The 22,984-nt window shown below is 39.2% G+C and overlaps 1 protein-coding gene across 12 annotated transcripts in view; it reads left to right on the plus strand.

Moving 5' to 3' along the window:
• Positions 1 to 518: 518 nt before the first annotated feature.
• Positions 519 to 22,984, plus strand: part of LOC308648696 (bombesin receptor-activated protein C6orf89 homolog) — a 54,788-nt gene continuing 32,322 nt past the window's right edge. For 2 of the 12 annotated variants that reach the window (XR_014021903.1, XM_081293648.1), the window contains exons 1-3: positions 522 to 697; positions 14,428 to 14,635; positions 15,027 to 15,240. Coding sequence is in view for 11 of the 12 variants with exons in the window: in XM_081293648.1 (XP_081149774.1) it covers positions 654 to 697; positions 14,428 to 14,635; positions 15,027 to 15,240 (466 nt within the window). In the remaining variant the exon portion in view is untranslated. Of the gene's footprint in view, positions 698 to 3,449; positions 3,706 to 3,887; positions 4,229 to 5,814; positions 5,922 to 10,830; positions 11,085 to 11,596; positions 11,672 to 14,427; positions 14,636 to 15,026; positions 15,241 to 22,984 lie in introns of those variants that run through there. The other 10 variants (XM_081293653.1, XM_081293656.1, XM_081293654.1 and 7 more) reach the window with 10 other exon arrangements.

Genomic DNA, 22,984 nt, shown 5'->3' on the forward strand with positions numbered 1-22,984 from the left:
AGCAGTTAAGAGCTGTGGCCATGCAGTTGGGCAGGATAAGGAGTCTGGGATTAAATGCTGAGCCCACCACTCCTTATATGCGAGCTCATTCTCCAGCTAGTTAACCTCTCCCTAAGCATGTTTGGTTTGCATGAGCATAAACGTTATGGGGCTATTTATGTCATAGGGTTGTTGAAGCGGTTTTGTCCATGTAGAGCGCTCAGTCATGTCTGCCACCGAGAAAGTTCTCAATAAATACAAATGAGTGGGCCAAGTGTAAATTTGAGAAAGGGCTGCGCTTCTCCCTCCTGCTCCCATCCCTCAATGCCTATCACACTGCCTGGAACGCAGTTAGGGGACTCAGTAAATGACTGTTGAATGGATAGTTTTGCTATGAAGCTTGTTGTCAGTCCACGTGGGAGACAGACCCTGGCCAGGACTACAGAAGACTGAAAGAGCCACGCAGCAAGAGGGACGCCAGGGGGAGCCAGAACCTATGCTCGCCAGATATCGCGAGAGTTCCCGCGGCGTCGTGCGTTCCGTTCTTGGCGGAAGCACAGGGCGGGAAGGAGAAGCTACCCTAGAGCGTGCGACCTCGCTTGTGGTGTGGCTGTTGCTTCCGGGTTGTGCTCCCGGAAGCAGGAAATTGGCCCATCCTCCACGCCCGGCGGCTGATGTCCCCGAGGCGGGAGGAGCCCGAGGGGGCGAGGGCCCGCATGTGAGTCGCTGGGGCCCGAGGCCGGGAGGGGGGGAGGCGGCCGTGCGGGTCTGTGACATCCTCGCGCAGCCCCTCCCGCGCCGCTGCTGCTGCCACCTTTCACCCCAGTGTCGGTCCCTTTTCTTTTGAGTCGCGTTTTGCTGACTGACAGCTTTCCCGGACAGTCCCCGCAGGGTTGACTCCCTTAAGACGGCTCTTTCCTTGACCCTGCCGAGGAGAAAGGAGGGTGACCCCGTTTGAGCGCTTCGCAGGCGTCAGAGTGCCCAAGACGAGCGGTGCCTGCCGAGTTTAGATTCTACTGCCCTTTTGACGGATTTCTTGTTTTCATAAATACAGTATAGTGAAAGCAGATCCCCCGCTCCCCGAAACGTCTTTTCCTAATAGTTGCTACGGGGAAAATACTTTTAAAAAAATGTGGACTTGTTATGTGATAAGCCTGGCATGTTGGATTTTACCAAGGAATAGGTGTTGGTGCATGGACACGAGTAACCCAAGTGTTTGTGATCACCTCCATACTAGTATGAGGAAATTGAGTGTCATAGTATTTTAAGACTTAACCCGCAAGACCACAGTTTCTCGGGGCTAAGAGCCCACGTGGGCATGGTATTTGAGAATGTTTCTTTGAAAGTAGTCGTCAGTCACCTTTATAATAGAGACTACTCCCATGTTCTTAGTATTCCGATCTTTGCAATTGCTCATTTGGTAGTTCCCATGGTGGAATTTTCTAGACATCTCTCCCATTATAGAATCATTTATTTGAATTTGAGTTCTTAGCTTCCCTTTAAGGAACAACATGCCTTAAAACAAAACAAAACAAGTTCACCAGGTGTGGTGGAGCACACCTGTAATCCCAGAAACTCTGGAGGCAGGAGGATTGCAAGCTCAAAGCCAGCCTCAGCAATTTAAGGAGACTTGTCTCAAAATGAAAAACTAAAGAGGGCTATGGATGTGGCTCAGAGGTTAAGTGCCCCTGGGTTCAATCCCTGGTACAAAAGCAAACAGACAAAAAAACAAAAAACAAGTTCAATTTTGCCACTTTGTAGTTTTGACTGAAAGTTCACATAGCCCAACATGCATACCAGAAAGCAGAAAGAGACCCTATTAAGCCTTTTTTGCCTTAAACTAAAACTTTTCAAGATCCAGTTTGAATTCCTATTCCTTTACAGCTACTGTGAAACAAAAAGGAAGTCTAAGGTTCCTAATCTGCTCACTTAAACCCTTGTCAGACTGATGCATTACAAGAAGAAGAAGGAAAAAAGTATTTTAAAAAACCTGTTAGTTACATTTGGTTAGTTTGGGAACAGAATGCTTTCTTTAGGTCCTTTCCATAAATTTGCTCAACAATAATAAGGTTCAATGTCTGAGGTGAATTTTAGTGTCCATTCTTAGTGTTTTTGTGTAGTTGTTTTCTCCCATTTAGTACTGCTTTCAAGGAACTCATAATTTAGTGTAGGAGGTAGACAGGGAAATAGATGTAATACAAAGTGACAGTTGCATAAGGATCAAAGGGCAAAATTAATGTTGGAGTCTTGGAGTTCACTTATTGGACAAAGCACTGGGGGCTTGGTTTTTAAGGCAGAGGAAACTATAAAAGCAAAAAGATGTGAAATAGCACAGTAGTGTAGTATATGAGGAAGGGTTAACAGAAATGAGACTCAGCAGGTAGACAGTGACCAGATCATAAAGGGGTATTGTGAGTAATTTGGACTTCATCTTAAAACAATTATTACTGAGTTTGTCTGGAACAGATGTTTTACTTATATCATTTGTAGTCTTAACATTGTGGGGTAGACATAATTATCCCCGTTTTATAAATGAAAGCTGAAAGGCTTAAAGAGGATAAGTAGTGTCTCCTGCCTATACGGTAGGTGGAAAAACCTAGCATTTGCATCTAGTTTTTATTTTCCAACTCCAGTCCCTGTGTCCTTAACCACCATGCTAAACTGTGCCTGATAAGGACTCTGGAAGGTGTTTGACATGAGCCAGTATGTGTTTCAAGGAAAGAACGTGCACAGGAGAGAGGATAGACTGGAAAGGAGGACTGGAAATATAGAAATTAACATGGTTTTGGTCTGGGGCTGTGGCTCAGTGAGTGGTAGAGTGCTTGCCTGGCACATGTGAGGCACTGGGTCGATCCTCGGCACCACATGAAAATAAATAAAAATAAAATAAAGATGTCCATCTACAACTAAAAAAAATGTTAAAAAAAAAGAAATTAACATCGTTTTTATGATGTCCATAGAAAAGGTATTGAGGGCCTGGCCTGTGCCATTAATGTGGAGCTAAAGAAAAGGTGATGATATGAAATTATACAGGGGGTTGAATCAAGAGGAATTAATGATAGTTTGGTGAGAATGAGGTATGAAGAGGATAATTATTTTTTTTTAATTTGGAAGACTAGTTTTTCTATTAAGGAAAGGAAGATAGTGGGAAGAAAGTGTTGAAGGGGAAATATTATGGACACATTACATATAGGAAACTATGGGAATTTGGGTCTGGATGGCTGGTAGGTAGTTAAATAAATGGGTGGGTCTTGAACTGTGGAGAGAGTTCTAGATTGGAGAAGAGATTTGGAAATCATTAATAGCTGGTGGTTGAAGCTGTGGAGGCAATAAGACAAAGGTCAAGGACAACTATGGTGTCCTGGCCAGTCTTAGCCAGAGAACAAGAGTTATGCCAAGGTTTTAGAACATGTGAGGAAGAAAATGGGTAGCCATAACAGCTGCTGCAGAGAGGTTGCATAAATGTCCTTTAGACTTGACATTTAGAAAGCCACTGGCAACCTTAGAGCAGGATCAGTAGAGTGAGGCGGGCAGAAATGTGATTTCAGCAGGTTAATGAACAAACAGACTTGAGGAAGAAGAAATAAATGAAGTGTCCCTTATGCCCCAGGAGCTTATCTGTGGTGAGAGAAAGTTCTGAGAGTACTGGAATTCTAGAGGGGAAGGATTTTTTTTTTTTTTTAAAGTACTAGAAACTGGAAAAAACAAGGAAGGGAGCAGGTGGAGGTAAGTTTAAAAATGTGGCAGCTTCTGCTTCAAATATGTCAATGACATAAAGGACCAAATAATAATAATTCTCAGAATTTACTATAGATTAAATACATCAGACACAATAGCCAGATGATATATGTGATTATTGGTTGGATCTTGGATTGATTTTTTTTTTTTTTTTTTTTTTTTTTTTGCAGTGCTGGGAATCAAACCCAGAGCCTTTCACATGTTAGGTAAGTGCTCTACCACTGAACTACACCTTCAGCCCCTGGATCTTGGATTTTTTAAAAAGCTATAAGGTTGCTGGTAAGATAATATATGCCTATAATCTCAGAAATTTGGAAGGCTGAGGCAGGAGGATTGCAAATTAAAAACCAGCTTCAGCAATATACTTAGGTTCTAAGTAACTTAGTAAGAACTGGTCTCAAAACAAAAAAATTAGGGACCGGGGTTATGGCTCAGTGGTAGAGCGCTTACCTAGCATGTGTGAAGCACTGGGTTCAATCCCTGGAACCACATAAAAATAAATAAAATAAAGGTATTGTGTCCATCTACAACTAAAAAAATATTTAAATAAAAAATTTAAAAAGGATGGGGGGCTGGTCATGGTGGTACGTGCCTGTAATCTCAGTGGCTCAGGCAGGAGGATCACAAGTTCAAAGCCAGCCTCTTAGTGAGGCCCTAAGCAACTCAGCAAGATACTGTCTTCAAATAAAATATAAAATGGGCTGGGCATGTGGCTCAGGGGTAAAGTGCCCCTGGGTTCAATCCCTGGTATAAAAAGAAAAAGCTATAAGGTCTTTGTCTGAGGGGTAGGGGAGGCAATGGGAGGATATGACTATAGGTAGAATACTAGGTAATATTAGAGAATTTATTAATTTTATTGGGTATGATAATAATGCCAGTGGTTATATAGAATAATATCCTTAGTAGGAGATGCATGCTGAAATATATAGAACTGATTTCATAATGTGTTAACAATTAACTCTTAAATAATTCTGGTTAAAAACAGAAAAAACAGATATGGACAAATGTTACAAACTGATAAATGTAACTGAAAGAAAGATGTTCATTTTACTATTTCTGTTTTTCTGGAAGGTTGAAATGTTCAAAATAAAAAGTTTGGAAAGAAATACAGAATTGAGGATGAGTTCATGTGAAGGCTGTTTTCTCTGAACCAGGAAGGGGCATATTTTCAGAGTTAAGAAAGAACTAGGACTGTGGATGTTGCTCAGTGGTAGAGCAGTGGCCTAACATACATGAGGTCCTGGGTTCAATTGCTGGTATTGCAAAAAAAAAAAAAGTAGGGTGCAATGAGGCAGGACTGCAATCTCAGTGACTTGGGAGTCTGAAATAGGAGGATCACAAGTTCAAGGCCATGCTGGGCAACTTAGCAAGACCCTGCCACAAAATAAAAAGAACTGGGGATATTGGTCAGTGGTAGAGAACCCCTGAGTTCAGTCCCTAGTATTGGGGAAAGAAAAGAGGAAGAAAGAAAAAGAACAAATGAAAGAAATATTCAAGTCTCACTGAGCAGAGGTATCCCAAAAGGGGGCCATTAGATTGAAATGTTAAGAAAGTAGAATTCCTTTGGATCATATTTTTAAAAAATGTTCAACTATGTTATTGAGATAAAATTGACATACAAAAAGCTGTATATACTTAATGTATATAACTTTTATGAGTTTGAAGATAAATATACACCAGTGAAACCATCACCATGGTTTGTACCATCAACCTGGGTATTCACCTGCAAAAGTTTTCTCCTGCCTCCTTATTTATTATTATGATTAAGACCATTTAAGATTTACCTTGTTAGCATAAGAGTACAATATTGTTAACTTGAGCTCTGTGCTATACAGTATGTCTCTAGAACTAATTCACCTTGTATAACTAAAACTTTGTTATCTTCAGTTTCTCCTGTCTCCAGCCCTGGAAACCACTGTGCCTCTTTGGTTCTGTGTTTAAACATGTTAGATTAATTATATAAGTTGTATTAATTAATTATTAATCAATATTATATAATGTTGTATTTGTTTTTCTGTGCCTCGTTTATTTCACTAAACAGTGTCTTGCAGGTTCATTCATGCTGTCACAAATGGCCATGTTTCTTTCTTTTAAAAGGCTAAATAATAGAGCTGGGGTTGAGGCTCAGCGGTAGAGCACTCACCTACCAAGTATGAGGCCCTGGGTTCGATACTCGGCACCACATAAAAATAAATAAAATAAAGGTATTGTGTCCAGCTACAACAAAAAAATAAATATTAAAAAAGGCTAAGTAATATTTCATGTATTTACATATCACATTTTCTTTATTCATTAATCCATCAGTGGACATTTAGGTTGCTTCCAGTCTTGACCAGTGTGAATAATGCTGCAGTGAATATGGTGTATAGATATCCTGAGATCTAGATTTTATTTCCTTTGGATGTGTACCTTCCAGTTGATTTGCTGGATCATATAGTAGTTCTAATTTTAATTTTTGGGGAGTGAGAGGGTGATGGGGATTGAACCTAAGGCCTTATGCATGTGAGGCAAGCATTCTACCAACTGATCTATATCCCCAGCCCTCTATTTTTAATTTTTTAAGGAACTTCCATACTATTTTCCAGAGTAGCTGTACCAGTTTACATTCCCACTCACAATGTACCTTGATTGTAAATTTTAAGCACTCAGTACTGTTTTAAATTATTACTCTTTTAAATCATATTAATCATTTAAAAATTGTATCAATTAGTTTTCCTCTAAATATGGTGGATTTTTCTTAATAGTTTTTATTTCAATCCAAGGAACATATTTGTTCCTTAGACTATATCTTCAATTAATGGAAATCATGAGAAAAATACAGTGGAATATATTCATAACCCTAAAGAATGCTCACAATGCTGTGTAATTAGTTGGACACTAAAGACCCAAGTAGGTGAAAAGATCATTTACTGTTACTCTGGTTATGAGAGTAGATTGTTGAAGTTTGGGATATATTTATATGAGCTTTAAAACTTTCTTAACTGTATTGTTTCCCCTTCTGTGCTTTAAAGAATGAGTCAGTACTGTAACTGAGAGTTGCCTCGCTGGCATAGCTGTCCCAAAATTGAGACCCTCCAGGGTAATGTCATATCAATGTTCCAGACATATTAATCGTATCAATAGAAAGAAGTATTTATTCTCTATTAAACAGTGCAAAGGTGAAATTTGATCTCCTAGTCTGATTTCTGCTTTAAATACACTTTTTTTTAAATCAGTAAGTTCTATGAGTTATTATCGGGGGGTTGTCCGTCAGCATCTCACTGGGGGTTCTTCTTCCTGCCTAGGAGGAAGCCTAAGCCACCCTAAAACTTAAAATCTCAAATAATTAGTGAATAACAAAACACAAATACTCAGAAATATATTTACAAAAGGTGAAGCCCCTGATAGATCTAGTGCACATAGGTTCTGGAACTAGAACAACAACAACAACAAAAAAGGCTCCGGTCGTTTATATAAGGGGGTACATCAAAGGCAGGAATAAGGTTTCAAGGGCAGAGTCTTCCTTCCTGCAGTTTTGCAGTCAGCTGGTTGATTGACATCTTGGCTGGTCACACCCATCTCAGGTGCTGTTTGGGCCACCAAAGAGCAGGATAAAGATTCACATTGTCCCTGGACAGTTGACCAGAGAAAATATCCACTGGTCCTTCCCAGACACTAGATGTCTCTATCTACAAGGCTTCCAAAGCTCCTGACAAGTAATTCTGTTAGATTTGCCCCTACCCTGTTTCTTCATAGACGAAACCAGAAGGCATTGAGTAGGACATCTCATTGAAATGTTCATTGTTCCCTCCTATTCCTGAAATACTCCTTTAGAAGTGAAGCAGCTCTCTGGCTTACCTCCCACAGGCCTCTTTGGGTTTTGTTTATTTATTTTATTTTGTTTTTGAGGTACTGGGAATTGAACCCAGGGCCTCTTGCATGCCAGGCAAGTCTACCACTGAGCTGCATCACCAGACCTTCACAGGCCTCTCTTGAAAGCAAGATTTTTCAACCTCAGCTTTTTTTTTTTTTTTTTAACATTTTCAGCAGGACAGCTTTTTGTTGGGTGAGGGTTAGGGGTGACTTTCCTGTGCATTGTATGATGTTTAATCTTTATCCACTGGATACCACTCCTCCAGTGTTGACAGAATATTTCCAGACATCACCCAATGTCCCCTGATGAGCAGAATCACTCCTAGTTGAAAACTACTGTTCTAAAACAGTACTGTACCATTAATCAGTGAGGAAGAGGCTTAAAAGCTTCTGTGCCTGAGTCTACTAATGGAGGAACTGGCAGTTCAGTATAATAGTCCCTGTTCTGGCAAGTTCAGTTACTTGTGATCTGAAAATATTAAGTGGAAAATTTCAGAAATAAATAGTTTATGTTTTAAATTGTGTGCTGTTCTAAGTGCTGTCCTAGCCAGAGTGTCAGTCGTCTCTTGTTTAGTATATCTAATCTGCACATGCTACCTGTCACCTACCACCTGCCCATTGGTTACTTGGTAACCATGTAGGTTATCAGATTGTTGCAGTATGGCAGTGCTTGTGATCAAGCAGCTTATATAGTAGCCTAATGCTATGTTACAGTGCCTGTGTTCATTCTCACTTAATCTCATCATGTAGACATGTATCATTCACATCACCACCAGAAGGGTGAGAATAATCCAATAAGATGTTTTAAGAAAGAACTCATTCGTGTAACTTTTATCACAGTTTTTTGTTATAATTGTTCTATTTTAATATTAGTTATTATTGTTAATATCTTACTGTGCTTGATTTGTAAGTTAAACGTTATCATAGGGGAAAACATGATATATATAAGGTTTGGTACTATCCATGGTTTTAGGCATCCACAGGGGGTCTTGAAGTGGATTCCCCACAATTTAGGCAGAACTTCTGTGTGTCCAGGATGATGCGTGATACCTTGAATTCGTAACTCCACTAGTGATCATGCCTGTGCCCTTTCAGGTTTAAGCCACTGTTAAGAATCAAGCTCACTCTACTGAACTTCCCTCTGTGGCAAAGCTTACTTCTGCCATAGTTGGACCTTCTTTCTGGAGGTAAATGGACTTCCATTAAGCCTCAGCTGATTTCATTCAGTCCTCTCATGCTTGATGCTTAGCCATGATTTTGTGTTGTTGTTTAATAAAAGAGACAAAAGATTTTGTTGTTTAATTAACATCACATCCTACAAAATGCCAATAGCATCCTTCTGGATGACAGTCAGAAATGTCTCCAGTTTTATGTAGAGGTGTGACTCAGTGGTGGAGCACTTGCTTAGGGTATGTGATATTCTGAGTTCAATCCCTAGCACTTGGGGGGGGGAATCCCCAGTTTAAACAAACAAACAAAAAAAATGCTGCCTCTGGGATCACTGGTCACAAAACCAAGATGTGAAAAATACTGTAATGATTTATCACTTTACTCTTTTTGCGGGAATCTTTGTAGCAACATATAGCCCCACAACTGTCTGTTGTCAATCTCTGACTCACTTTGTGCCCAGTGATGTTCTTTAAGAGTAGCTGTGGTGTTTTTTTTGGTTATAAAATTAATACAGGAAGTTTAGAAAATATGAAAAAGCACCCAAAAAAATCAGCTATAATCTCATCTCCCAGAGATCTTCTCCTGACTTATTAATTGGATATATATTAATTTCTGGGGTGTTTTGATTGGTGGTGGTGTTGGTATGACTCTTAATGCTTTGCCATCCCTTCTGACTGCTAATCCAGAATAGCTTAGTGAAAAGAATGTAAGGTCCTGTTGCAGCTCAGGTGACAGCTAACTGGATGGTCTCAGATAAGTTACTCCCCCAACCTCAAAATCAAGATATTGGAACCTAAAGTGATTATCTAACAAAATAGTTAACAGTTGCAATCGACAGTTGTTAAGCATATGCATTAAGAAACTTTCTATTGGGGGAAAAAAACTCTAATAGATGGATTTCTAAATCCTTTGTAGCAGTTTCACCATCCTCTACCCATTTTTTTTTTTGTTATCTTTATCAACAAGTATATGCAAATACCTTTTTTATTCAAGACAATTACCATAGTAAGGATACATGAGCTATTTCCTGCTTTCATAGACCTTAGAATCTAGTGGCTGGACAATGGGTGGGTAGAACATAGGAAAATAGTAGTGTTATAAATGTTGCAGTAGGGATAGATTCAAATTCTATAAGTACACATTTTTAAAGCATATTTTTTGAGATGTAATTTATATGTCACAAAATTCACCCATTTAAAATGTATAATTCAGTGACTTTTAATATATATAGAAAGTTGCGTAGTCATCAATGCAATTTAAGTTTAGAAACATTTTTGTAACTCTGGAAAGAAACCCTGTGCCTATTACCAGTCATTCTCCATTCTCTCCACTATTTTCCCCTAGGCAACTATTTATTAATCTTTTTTTGGAGTACCAGGGATTGAACTCAGGGGCACTTGGCCACTGAGCCCCATACCCAGCCCTATTTTGTATTTTATTTAGAGACAGGGTCTCACTGAGTTGCTTAGTGCCTCATGTTGCTGAGGCTGGCTTTGAACTCTGAGATCTTCCTGCCTTAGCCTCCAAAGCCACTGGGATTACAGGCATGCGCCACCACGCCTGGTTTATTAATCTGTTTCTACATTGATTGCCTATTTTTAATTTTCCATATAAATGTAGTTGTACAATAAATGGTCTTTTGTGACTGTATTCTTTCACTTAGCATACTGTGGTTTTTTTAAAGAGAATTTTAATATTTATTTTAGGTTTTTTTTTTTTTAAAGAGAGTGAGAGAGGGGGGAGAGAGAGATTTTTTTTTTTTAAGAGAGATTGTGAGAGAGGAGAGAGAGAGAGAGAGAGAATTTTTTTTTTTAATATTTATTTTTTAGTTCTCGGTGGACACAACATCTTTGTTGGTATATGGGTGCTGAGGATCGAACCCGGGCCGCACGCATGCCAGGCAAGCGCGCTACCGCTTGAGCCACATCCCCAGCCCGAGAGAGAATTTTTTTTAATATTTATTTTTTAGTTCTAGGCGGACACAACATCTTTGTTGGTATGTGGTGCTGAGGATCGAACCCGGGCCGCACGCATGCCAGGCGAGCGCGCTACTGCTTGAGCCACATCCCCAGCCCCTATTTTAGTTTTTTTGGCAGACACAACATCTTTGTTGGTATGTGGTGCTGAGGATTGAACCCAGGCCGCACGCATGCCAGGCGAGTGCGCTACCGCTTGAGCCACATCCCCAGCCCTAGCATACTGTTTTTGTTGTATACACTGGTACTTAATCCTTTTTTTTTGGGGGGGGGTAGTTGTAGATGGACAGAATGCCTTTATTTCATTTGTTTATTTTAATTTTTCTTATGTGGTGCTGAGGATTGAACCCAGTGCTTCATGCATGCCAGGTAAGCGCTATGCCACTGAGCTACAGCCCCAGCCCACTTAATCACATTTTGTTTATCCATTCATTGACATTAGGTTTGCTTTTGTTTTGGAAATAATGCTGCTATTCATGCAATATTTTTTTTGTGTATGTGGTACTGGGGATTTAATCCAGGGATACTTTACCACTGAGCTACATTCCCAGACCTATTATTATTATTATTGTCATTATCATTTTTAAAAATTTTTATACCTTTATTTTTTATTTATTGATTTTTTTTAATGTGGTGCTGAGGATCCAACCCAGGGCCTCGCACATGCTAGGCGAATGCTCTACTGCTGAGCCACAACTTCAGCCTCTGTCATTATCATTTTATTTTATTTTTATCCAAATGTTATCTCACTAAGTTGCTGAGGCTGGCCTCAAACTTGCCATCCTCCTGCCTTTGCCTTCTGAATTTCTGGGATTATACATGTGTGGATTATAGACATGTGCCACTGTGTCCAGTTTTCTTTCTTTCTTTTTTTTTTTTAGTTTTGGTGGTACTGGGGATTGAATGCAGGCCAGGCAAGTGCTCTACCCCTGAACCACATCCCCAGCCCCACACAGGTACAAGTTTATGTGGGCATATTTCAGTTTCTTCAGGTGTATACCTAGGAAGTAGAATGGCTAGGTCATATGTTAATTCTGTGTTTAACTTTTTGAGAAATTCCGATTGTTTTCTGTAGCAGCTATATTGTTTTACATTTCTACAACAGTGTACTGTCCACTCACATCACATATTTCATACCAGAAACCTGAAAAAGCACTGACATGGTACACGTGTATTTTTTCAGTAAGGTGTCATCATCTGTAAGGTAGAGGACAACAATCGTGTTGCTCCAAGAGAGAAAGGGAGGCCTGAAATGTCACAGCTCAGCACCCATCAGTGTATCTCCTGTTCCAGCAGAGCATCTCTCAAAGACCCGTTCTGTTTGGTCCCCTTTATGCCTTTAAACGTTTGGTTTGGGTCTTAACTTGGCCTGCACATTAAAGAGCTTTAATAAATGCTCATACCTGCCCATACCACTTAAATCAGAATTGCTGTACTAATGATAGACTAACAGGCATGTAATCTAGACTTGCATGCAAGTTCCTGTCGCTCCATGTCCTCACCAACACTTAGCTGATTTTTTTTTTTATCATAGCCATTCTGAAGTGGTATCCCATTGTGATTTACAAATACTTTTTCCCAATATGTGGTTGTCATTTCACTTTCTTCTTTTCCTTTTCTTTTCTTTTGATGGTGCTGGAGATTGAACCCAAGGCCTCACACATACTAAGCACTTGCTAAGCACTGAGCTATACCCGAGCCCCATTTCATTTCTATGATGTTATCATTTGCAGCATAGACATTTTTAATTTTTTTGTTGAAATCCAGTTTCTTTTTTCTTTTTTTCTTAATATTTTTTTAAAGAGAGAGAAATTTTTTAATGTTTATTTTTTAGTTTTCGATGGACACAACATCTTTATCTTATTTGTATTTGGTGCTGAGGATCGAACCCAGCTACGGCTTGAGACACATCCCCAGCCCCTTATTGTTTCTTTTGCTGCTTAGTATGCTTTTGGTGTCATACCTAAGAAACCAATATCTAATTCAATATCATGAAGGGTTTCCCCTATGTTTTCTTCTCAGAGTTTTATTGTTTTGGCTTATGAATTTAGGACTTTGATCTATTTTGAGTTAATTTTTGTTTATAGTATAAAGACGGATCTAACTTCATTCTTTTACATGTAGCTGTCCACTGGTTCCGGCACCATTTGTTGAAGATGCACTCTTTCTTCTTTTGGTTCTGGAATTGAACCCAGGACCTCATGTATGCTAGGCAAATGCTTTTCCACTAAGCTACATTCCCAACCTTTTTTATTTTTTTATTTTGAGGCAAATTGTCTAGGCTTACCTCAAATTTCCAATCCTCTTCCCTCAGCCTCCTGAGAAGCTGGGATTACAGGCTTATGCCAGCATGCCTGGCCAAAGATACACATTTTTAAATAGCATCCAAAATGTCTTTTATGCAAATGTTAAAATGAAGGCATAAATGGTCTGGAGGGAAAAAAAAAAGAACTTTGTGCTGAGGCTATAGTTCAGTGGCAGAATGCTTGCCTAGTATGTGTGAGGCACTGGGTTTAATCCTCACTACCACATAAAAATAAATATATAAAATAAAGGCATTCTCTTCATACACAACTCCAAAAAATTTAAAATAAAACACTTTAAGCAAAAGCAAAGTTGTTGTGAGGCACTCAGCTAGAACACAGGATGCCTGATGTATGTCCAGGGTTGTGAGATTTCAGGCCTCCTTTTCTCTGCTGAAGCAACTATACTGTTGTCCTCTACCCTACAGGTGGCAGCATCTTCTTACTGAAAGAATGCATGTGTGTCATGTCAGAGCTTTTTGAGGTTAGAAGCACTTTGGGAACGAAGTATGTGAAACACAACAAGAATCTAATTTCACTTTTCAAATGGTACAGAGAGGTTTTACCATTTATTGTATGGCCACTGAACAATCTGGCTTTAAAATAGTACAAATCAAAATTTGAAATTAGTGAAAACCTTAGATTTTTTTAAGTAAAGTACAAATGAAATGCCATATATTGTCTAAAATCCTGTTTATGGAATGCCACAGGCCTGAAGCTGCAAGATGTGAACAGCTCCCATGCCATGGATTTTGGTTGTCTGAAACCCTTGCTCGGTTTTCAGATCAGTTCCTCCTCTTGTGTTGCTTAAAGATCAGCCTGGTGGAATTGTATAGAAATAACTGATCAACATCATTGTCCGTATTCCATTTATGTTTATTTTGGTAAACAACCAGTAGGATATCTTCTGGGATTTGTTTCAGAAATCTTTTAGGATGTCATCGTGCTTCAGGGTCCCATTAGGGATTTATTATGCTCCAAACCAGTGCTCCTTAAAGTGTTTGAAAGCTAGTGAAATTGTTTGAGAGAGATGCTGCTATGTAGGATGTTACTAGCCCACAGTTGAATAACATTGAAAAACTTGCAAAAAGCCAGGTGCAGTGGTGCATGTGTATACTTCCAGCTACTGGGGAGGCTGAGACAGGAGGATCACCTGATTCCAAGAATTCAAGATAATCCTGGAAAGCATAATGAAATCCCATCTTAAACAAACAAATAAATGTAATAGTTTGACATTGTCTCATCTTTCTTACTATGTTTAATAAGAGTATCTATAGTAGATTGGGAATAACATAAAGCTGGTCCTTTATCTCAGAGGGTGAAGAAACACTGCTCTAAAGGAAGTAGCCTTGAGGAGGAGTACTTTAATGAAGCCACCTTTATTTTACATTTATTTTTCTATTTCTCAGGGATTTTGTATTGGAAGACATGGATCTTGCTGCTAATGAGCTCAGCATTTATGACAAACTTTCAGAGACTGTTGATTTGGTGAGACAGACAGGCCATCAATGTGGCATGTCAGAGAAGGCAATCGAAAAATTTATCAGACAGCTGCTGGAAAAGAATGAACCTCAGAGAGGGCCACCCCAGTATCCTCTCCTTATAGCTGTGTATAAGGTAAAAATAAAATCACTTCGAGTTTGATTCTACCATTTGAAACTTGATTTTTCTATGAATAAATTGGCCTTTGCTCTTGTTGTTTTGTTACTGGAAAATTTGACTATGTTGTTCATCATCACAGATGAAAACTGTATGTTTATAGTGAAACTATTTGTGTATATTTTTTAGTGGTAGACATAACCTCTGATTGTATGATAGGAACTTGGTGAGCCTTCGGATCCTCCTAGTTCTCAAACTTTAAATGCTTTCAGAAATGAAAGTAAATGGCTTGTTTATGAAAGCAGATTTATTCTTCTGGAAGTATCAGAAAAGGACTGTGTTTTTTCTTGGCCTTAAGGTATTTTGTTGTTGGGACAATTATTAATCTTTTTCTAATCTTTCCTTGTAGGTCCTTGTAACTCTGGGATTAATCTTGCTCACTGCCTACTTTGTGATTCAACCTTTCAGCCCATTAGCACCAGAACCAGTGCTTTCTGGCGCTCATACCTGGCGCTCACTCATCCATCACATTCGGCTGATGTCCTTGCCCATTACCAAGAAATATATGCCAGAAAATAAGGGAGTTTCTCTGCGTGGGGGTGATGAAGACAGACCCTTTCCAGGTAGAATGCTGCATCTACCTATGTAGATAGTTTTCCTGACAGTATTTGATGGGAAAGGAAGTAACATTTATTGAAACCTAATGAGTGACATCTTTCCTATATTGTCTTATTTAATTCAGTCCCCACTAAAACTCTATAGGATGGTGTTTTAGTCAGTTTATTCTCTTCTGTGACTAAAAGAACTGACCAGAACAATTTTAGGGAAGGAAAAGTTTATATGAGGGCTCACAAGTTTCAGAGGTCTAAATTCATAGAGAGTAGACTCCATTCCTTGGGGCTCCACGAGGGGCAGAACATCATGGCAGAGAGTGTGGCAGAGGGAATCAGCTCACATGATGACCAGGAATCGGAGAGAGAGATGTCCCCTTGGATACCAATAAATACCCCAAAGCCATACCCCACGTCCTCCAGCCACACCCCACCTGCCTCTAGTTACCACTCAGTCGATCCTATTGGGGATTAATTTGCTGATTGGTTTAAGGCTCTCATAACCTGATCAGTTCCCCTCTGAACCCTCTTGCATTGTCTCACTGTGAGTTTTTGGGGGACACCTCACATTCAAACCATAACAGATGGGTTTTGTTATCTCTGTTTTGCAGATGGATAAACTGAGGCTCAGAGAAATTAAGAAACTTACCAGAGAAACACATCTATGTGGTGTGTTTTCACTAGAAAACACACATCTTGAGAATGAATGTTTATGAAGGATTTGACTGATTTTTTTCCCCTGCTTTCTGTCCTATGGTCCCTATCCATAATGGATGTTTAATATACAACTATTAATTTACTGAAAGTGTCAGAGTTCAGCTTGTTTTTTTCTTTTAAATTTTTTTTGTAGTTGTAGATGGACAGAATGCCTTTATTTTGTTTATTTTTATGTGGTGCTGAGAATCAAACCCAGTGCCTCACACATGCTAAGCAAGTGCTCTACCACTGAGCTACAACCCCAGCCCCAAGTGTATCAATTTTGATACAATCAAGTTTAAGAAACACTTAAATTTAGAAACAGTGCATCAATGACAGTGTAGGAATTTCTAGTCTGACAGGACCATTTGAAGGGTTTCTTTTTGAGATAGTGAACATGTGATAAGACTTAAAATTTATTTTTTGAGAAAGAATAGAGGGATCTTGGGAATTTTTTCAGTACCAAAGTTCAAGCCCAGAGCATTGTGCACACCAGGCAAGAACTCCACTACATTGAGCTACACCCTCAGCCCCTTCCTCCTTTTTTGTGTTTTTTTTTTTTTTATATTATTTGGATATATAGGAAATGTGTACATTAATATCACAAATGTAGGATTTTTTTGTGTGTAACTGTTTTGAAACCTGTAGGATTTAGGATAACTTTTAGGAAATATGTTTTCAGGAAAAAAAATTATTAGTTTAAGCCAAGCTTTCTAATTATAATACCATTCTTTAAGCCAAAACCTAATCAGTCATAAAAATTATCTCTTGAATTGGGTTTCCTTTAAAAGCTATTTTTGTACATTTGAGGAAGTCATGAAAAGATTTCCAAAATTAATCAAAATCAGAGGAAGGAGCCAGGTGTGGTGGTACATGCCTGTTATCCCAGCTTCTCAGGAGGCTGAAACAAGAGGAGCATAAGTTTGAGGATCACAAGTTCAGTAACTTAGTGAGACCCTGACTCAGAATAAAAAAGGACTGGGAATGTAGCTGAGTGGTAGAATGCCTCTGGATTCAATCCCCAGAACCATGAAAAATAAGTAAAAATACAAAATTAGGGGCGGGCCACTGGCGCTGTAGCTCAGTGGTTAGAGTGCTTGCCTTGCTTAGGTGAGGCATTGGGTTCTATCCTGAGCACCACATAAAGATAGATAAATGAATAAAGGTATTGTGTCCATCTACAACTAAAAAAAAAAAATTTTGAAAAAATACCAAACCAGAGGAAGGGAACATTGTAAGATAAAAAAGTGTCTTGGGTTTTTGTTTTTTTCCTTTTAAGTCAACAGCTCACATATTTAGTTTTTAAATTCTAGATATAACTTTCTTATATTTATTGGGAAGATTATTTTTGAATGTCATCAATATAACTCAAAAATTAAGTTTCCAATTTCTGTCAGGAAGGTCCAGGGCATCTGGAGAAAAGAACCAGAGAACCTTGTCAGATAGCCCAGACACATCCTTCTCCTTTGTTGACGGTCTTCCCCTCACAGCCTCCGCAGAGGTAGCGTCTGCTCTTTGGCACGTGGGATGAAGTAAACAGGGCCTGGTTGATGGTTCTTTCTCCTGCTTCATTAGAGAAAGTCTTCATAGACAAGCTAAAAAATGAGAATTGATCAAGGGACAATGATTGCTCCTTCTCTAAATTATAGTTTAAAAGTTTAAGAAACTTCAGTGTCTTGTCAGAAATCCTAATTATTTGGTCCATTTAAAACTAAAAAAAAAAAATCTATTTTTTTTAGTTTTAGGTGGACACAATATCTCTATTTTATTTTTATGTGGTGCTGAGGATCAAACCCAGGGCCTCATGCGTGGTGCAAGGATTGAACCCAGTGCCTCACGCATGCTAGGCGAGCACTCTACCACTGAGCCACAACCCCAGCCCCCATTTAAAATTAATATTTTGCCCTGCAGATTGAAATCCAGTGAGTCCATGGAAGTATATGGTTTTAGCTCATTAATGTTGTTGATTCTATAAAAGTACTGACTTGACTTAGAAGTGTAGATACTGACTCACCATATTTTCCTGTGTGGTAGTTCTGCAAAGTTGTAAACATTAAAACAACAGTGTTTTGCAGGATATTTAGAAGGAAAGTTAAGATGGCATAATAATATGAGGGGTAAATAGAATTGGGTGTGAGAAGTAGGAACCCCTGGGCCTTTAGGAGGGCTGGAAAAGTAAAACTATAATTCTTAAAGTCTGGCTAAAAAAAAAACAAAAAGGGAAAACAACCAACAACTGTTTTCAGCTAAGGATCGCTAGCAGTACCTTTGAAATAAAGGCAGTAGGAGAATGCTCTGGCAGATTTCCCCAAGGAAACCCTGTGAGCATATTGTTTCTTTAAGCACGGCTTGTCTGATGCTCCCAGGGTCAGCTGGTGCTCCTTGCAGTGGCACCTTGGGAACGAGGCACGACCACCACCAATGGTAAGAGGTTTCCTCCTGAGCTCTGGTGGGTTTTCCTCCTGACTCCACCCAGGGAACAAAAAGCCAACAGAAGTGGGGTTCTCTTTCTAGGTTTCAGCCTTGGGTAGGAAATCCCACCCTCCTCCTACCTCTTGATGAGGAAGATGGAAGTGACTTTGTAGTGAGTCATGGGAACAATACACTCCACAGCAGAAAATAAGTAAAGAAGCTGCTGGTTATTTAGTACTCACCAAATGCCAGTCCAGTTTAACAGTATTTCCATATGTTGGCTCATTTAATCTTTACAACATCTTTATGAGGTAGATTCAGGTTTTATGCCCATTTTACAGATGAAGTCACAGTAAGATGAGGTCATTTGCTCAAGATTCTAAGACTATTGTTTTGGAGCCAAGATTTGAACCCAGGCAGCCTGTCGTCCATCTGGGTTCTTAACCTCTGATGTGAATAGTTCATAACTGTACAGGATGACTGAGGAGTCTAGTTTTCAGTTTGATTTTGGAAAGTTCTTTCTTCTTCAAGTCTCCAAATGCTTTCTCTCTCAGCTCTCAAGTCCTTGAAGAAACAGGGTTCTTTCTGACTGATACTGCAATTCAATGATAAATGATCTTTTAAATTATTGACCCGTTAGAAGTTTCCTGCACTGGTGTTTTCCTAGGCTTTCAGCCCAGCTTATCCTCCCAGTCTGTACCGTTATGGATAATGTTTGACTTAATATTTTCTCTTATTAATCCATAGTTTTCTCTTCATATTTACATTCTGTTCTTTTTTTTCCTCCCAGACTCATAATTTTTATGTCTCCTTTGCTTCTGCCCATTATCCTCGTGACTTTCATCATTTTCATTGAATCATTGAGTCTTTTTAAAATTTGTATTTATTGGTGGTACTGGGGATTGCATCCAGGGCCTTGTGAGTGCTAGGCAAGCAAGTGCTGTTCCACTGTGCTGTGTCTGCAACTCAAATCATTGACCCTGAGAGTTAAAAAAGGAACTTTAGAGTTAGTCTAGTATATACCCCTATTTTATAAAAGAGGCCAGGAGAGGCGAAGGAACTTGTTTACCCATCTAAATGTGGCAAGCTAGCCGGGTGTGATGTGGCAAACTAGCTGGGTGTGGTGTCATATACCTATAATTCCAGATACCTGGGAGACTGAGGCAGGAGGATTTCAAGTTCATGGCCAGCCTCAACAATTTATTGAGGCCCTAAGCAGTAGTGAGACCCTGTCTCAAAAATAAAAAATATAAAGGGCTGGGTATGTGGCTCAATGGTAAAGCTCCCCAGGGTTAAAAAAAAAAAAAAAAAGTGGCAAACTAGCTCTTGAACACTAGTTCTTAACACTATTCTATCATTCTGCTCATTATACCACTCTTTATCTGCCATCTCTGGTCTCACTAAGCCAAATTCCAAGGTTATATGCCCAGTTATTTTGTTTACTTCAGGCATTTTCTGGCCAATTTTAAATTAAAACATCCATTTATGCTGAGGAGACCTGGATAGCCTCACATATGGTGAGACGCTGTGTCTGCACTGCACAGCAAGAACACTATGTATATATATATATAGGGGCTGGGGTTGTGGCTCAGAAGTAGAATGCTCACCTAGCACATGCAAGGCACTGGGTTCAATCCTCAGCACCACATAACAATAAATAAATAAAGGTATTGTGTCCAACTACAACTAAAAAAATATTTAAAAAATAACTTAAAAAGAAAGAATAGAAATCTAGCATTAAAAATCCTGAGGATATATTTATTGTATGTATATATTTTAATTGATACTAGGGATTGAACCCAGGACCTTTTTGTTTTATTTTAACATGGTCTCATTAAGTAAGCAGGCTGTCCTTGAAGTTGTGATCTTCCTGCCCCAGCCTCCCAAGTAGCTGGGATTATAAATTGGTGCCACCACATGTGGCATTTAATCCTTATTTTGAGGTTTCTGTGGATTCACACTGCTCATTTGATTTTCCTCTCCATGGACTTAATCTTATTGTTAAAGTTTCTGAAAAGTCAGGAGTGGCCTCCCTCCCTTCTGTTTCTAGAAACCCTACTATGTGCCAGGCACTGCTTTCGACAGAGCAGTGAACAAAACAGACTCTCTGCTCTTGCACAGCTAGGATTAGCTTTGGGCCTTTCTTTCTACTTCACTATCCTTGTTACCCAGAGGAAGAATTTTGTCCAAAAAGATTTTTTTTTCTTTTGCCAGGTTAATAATCTGTGTGAAAGGAGTCTCCCTACTGCGAATTCCAGGGTATGCTGTGGTTGTTCGCAGTAAACCAGCCTACATGAGTATTCTTTGTCAGTCACTCTCAGGCACCAGAAAGCCTTTTGACAGTCAGATCTTGACCACCCAGTTTTCTGCAGAAGGTCCAACTTGTAGAAAAGAGTGGGAGGTTACAGTTTCTGTACCTAGACTTCAAGGCTATGTTTGGTCTAGGAGATTGTTTTTGACTTTCAAACAGGGAAATAATTCCAAATCATGGTGAGAATTTGGACTGCAGGTCGTGACTTTTATTAAACTCATATATGTACACAGAGTTTCTCTTTTCCTCCCTGCTTTTTTTTTCTTCTCTGTAAATAACTGATATGGGAGCATATCCGGAGTAAAACTATTATTGGCATTGTACTTTTCTTCCTTATCTTTGTTACCTAGAGGAAATTTTGAAAGAAAAATGGGCAGTTACTATGTTCCTTCCACTGGCCTTTCTGTCTGGTGCTGTAGAAAGAATGAGTAGAAACAGGGACAGAAAGAAGCAAGTTGCAGCAACTCTATATAATTGAAAAAGTGTTGTGAGCTTGGGTTCCATGGGATGGTCTGTCTGTGTGCCCTTGACTGTTTCCCAGGATGGAGTTTTGCTCATTTTGTGGCATGATGGCTCCTGCCATATGTAGAGAAAATATCACATGAAACGTTTGCAGGTAGACGCACAAAAGCCCACTGTAATCTGGTCACATCTCTGTTTCGGGGGATTCTGTAGAAGGGGAGGAAGAGCCTACACTGTTCCCCCACCCCATCCCCAAATAGTCCTCTGCCTGCCCATTCCTTATGCTCTTTCCATTAAATACAAGCACATACTTTATCCATCTTGGTGATCTCAAGGCTAAGAAAGCAAAAGTAGCTCTTGAAATTTGGATGGCATAGGCTAGCCCATTCCAGTGATCCTTCTCCCTCATTTCCCCTTTTCCTTTGCTGGCACCCTCCTTGCCACATGCTTCTGCTCCTCTTGGGTGCCTCTTCAGGGGACTGATGCTGCCTCCTCCTTCTTTTTTTTTTTTTTTAAGATTTTTTTTAGTTGTCAATGGACCTTTATTTTATTTATTTCTACGTGGTGCTGAGGATCAAACCCAGTGCCTCACACATGCCAGGAGAGTGCTCTACCAGCCCGGGACTGCCTTCTGATATGACTCAGTTCCACATTTCAAACTTGATATTCTTGGCTTAAGTTTTCATGATCTCCAAAGACATTTTTTACTCGGAAGATACATAAAACAACACATACATACAAAGAAAATAAAGTGGCATAATGTTTTGGTTCAAAAAAAATTATTTTTGAGGGGTATTGGGGATGAACCCAAGATCTCTCACATGCTAAGCACACACTCTACCACTAAGCTACACCCCCAGCCTTATGTACTTTATACACACAAACACTTTTTTGCTTCACAGTCACATAAAGGGGCTTATGTAGGTATTATTTTTGGTTAGACTCATGGAATTACTTTCTTAGGCTGCTAAACCAAAGTACCACAGGTTGGGTAGCTTAAGACAACATAATCTGTTCTCTCAGTTCTAGAGACTGGAAGTCTGAAATCAGGGTATTGGTAGGGCTGTGCTTCCTCCTGAAGGTCTTCAGCTCCTGGTGGTTGCCAACAACCCTTGGTGTGCCTTGGCTGGGGCTCCAGTCTCTGCTTTTATCTTCACATGGCTGTCTTCCCTTGTGTGCATATCTTTTGTGTCCTCTACTCCTCCTCTTCTTTTTATTTTAAATATTTTTTTGATCGTCAATGGACCTTTATTTGTTTATTTATTTATTTGCTTCTTTGTTTGTTTATTTATTTATTTATTTATATGCAGGGCTGAGGATTGACCCCAGGGCACACCTCCTCAAGCCATCCTGCACACCTTCAGTTACCACTCAGTTAATCCCATCAGGTGATTAATTCACTGATTGGGTTAAGGTTCTCATAACCCAATCGTTTCCCCTCTAAACCTTCTTGAATTGTCTCACAAATGAGCTTTTGGAGGACACCTCACATCCAAACCATAACAAAGACACCATTCAGATTGGATTAAGGGCCTATACATCAGTATGACCCCATCTTAACTAATTGCATCTGCAGAGAACTTATTTCTGTGTAAGGTCACATTTTGAAGTCCAGAAAGGTCATAAATTTTGGATACTATTTAACCCAGTATATAATTTGGGGGAATTTTATACTCTATTCTGAGAATAGTCCATAATTTAACAAGTTTTGCTTTCCTATTATAAAAAATATACCTGACATATTTATAAACATGTATTTTGAATACATGTACTGTATTTCTATAAGATATACATATGTGTGTGTATTTATTTATTTATTTTGTACCAGGTGTTAAGGTTAAGGTTAGAGTTAGGGTTATACATATTAGATCTATT

This window comes from Spermophilus citellus (genome assembly GCF_964194105.1).
Source record: "Spermophilus citellus genome assembly, chromosome: 5".
In the NCBI taxonomy this organism is placed as follows: domain Eukaryota; kingdom Metazoa; phylum Chordata; class Mammalia; order Rodentia; family Sciuridae; genus Spermophilus; species Spermophilus citellus.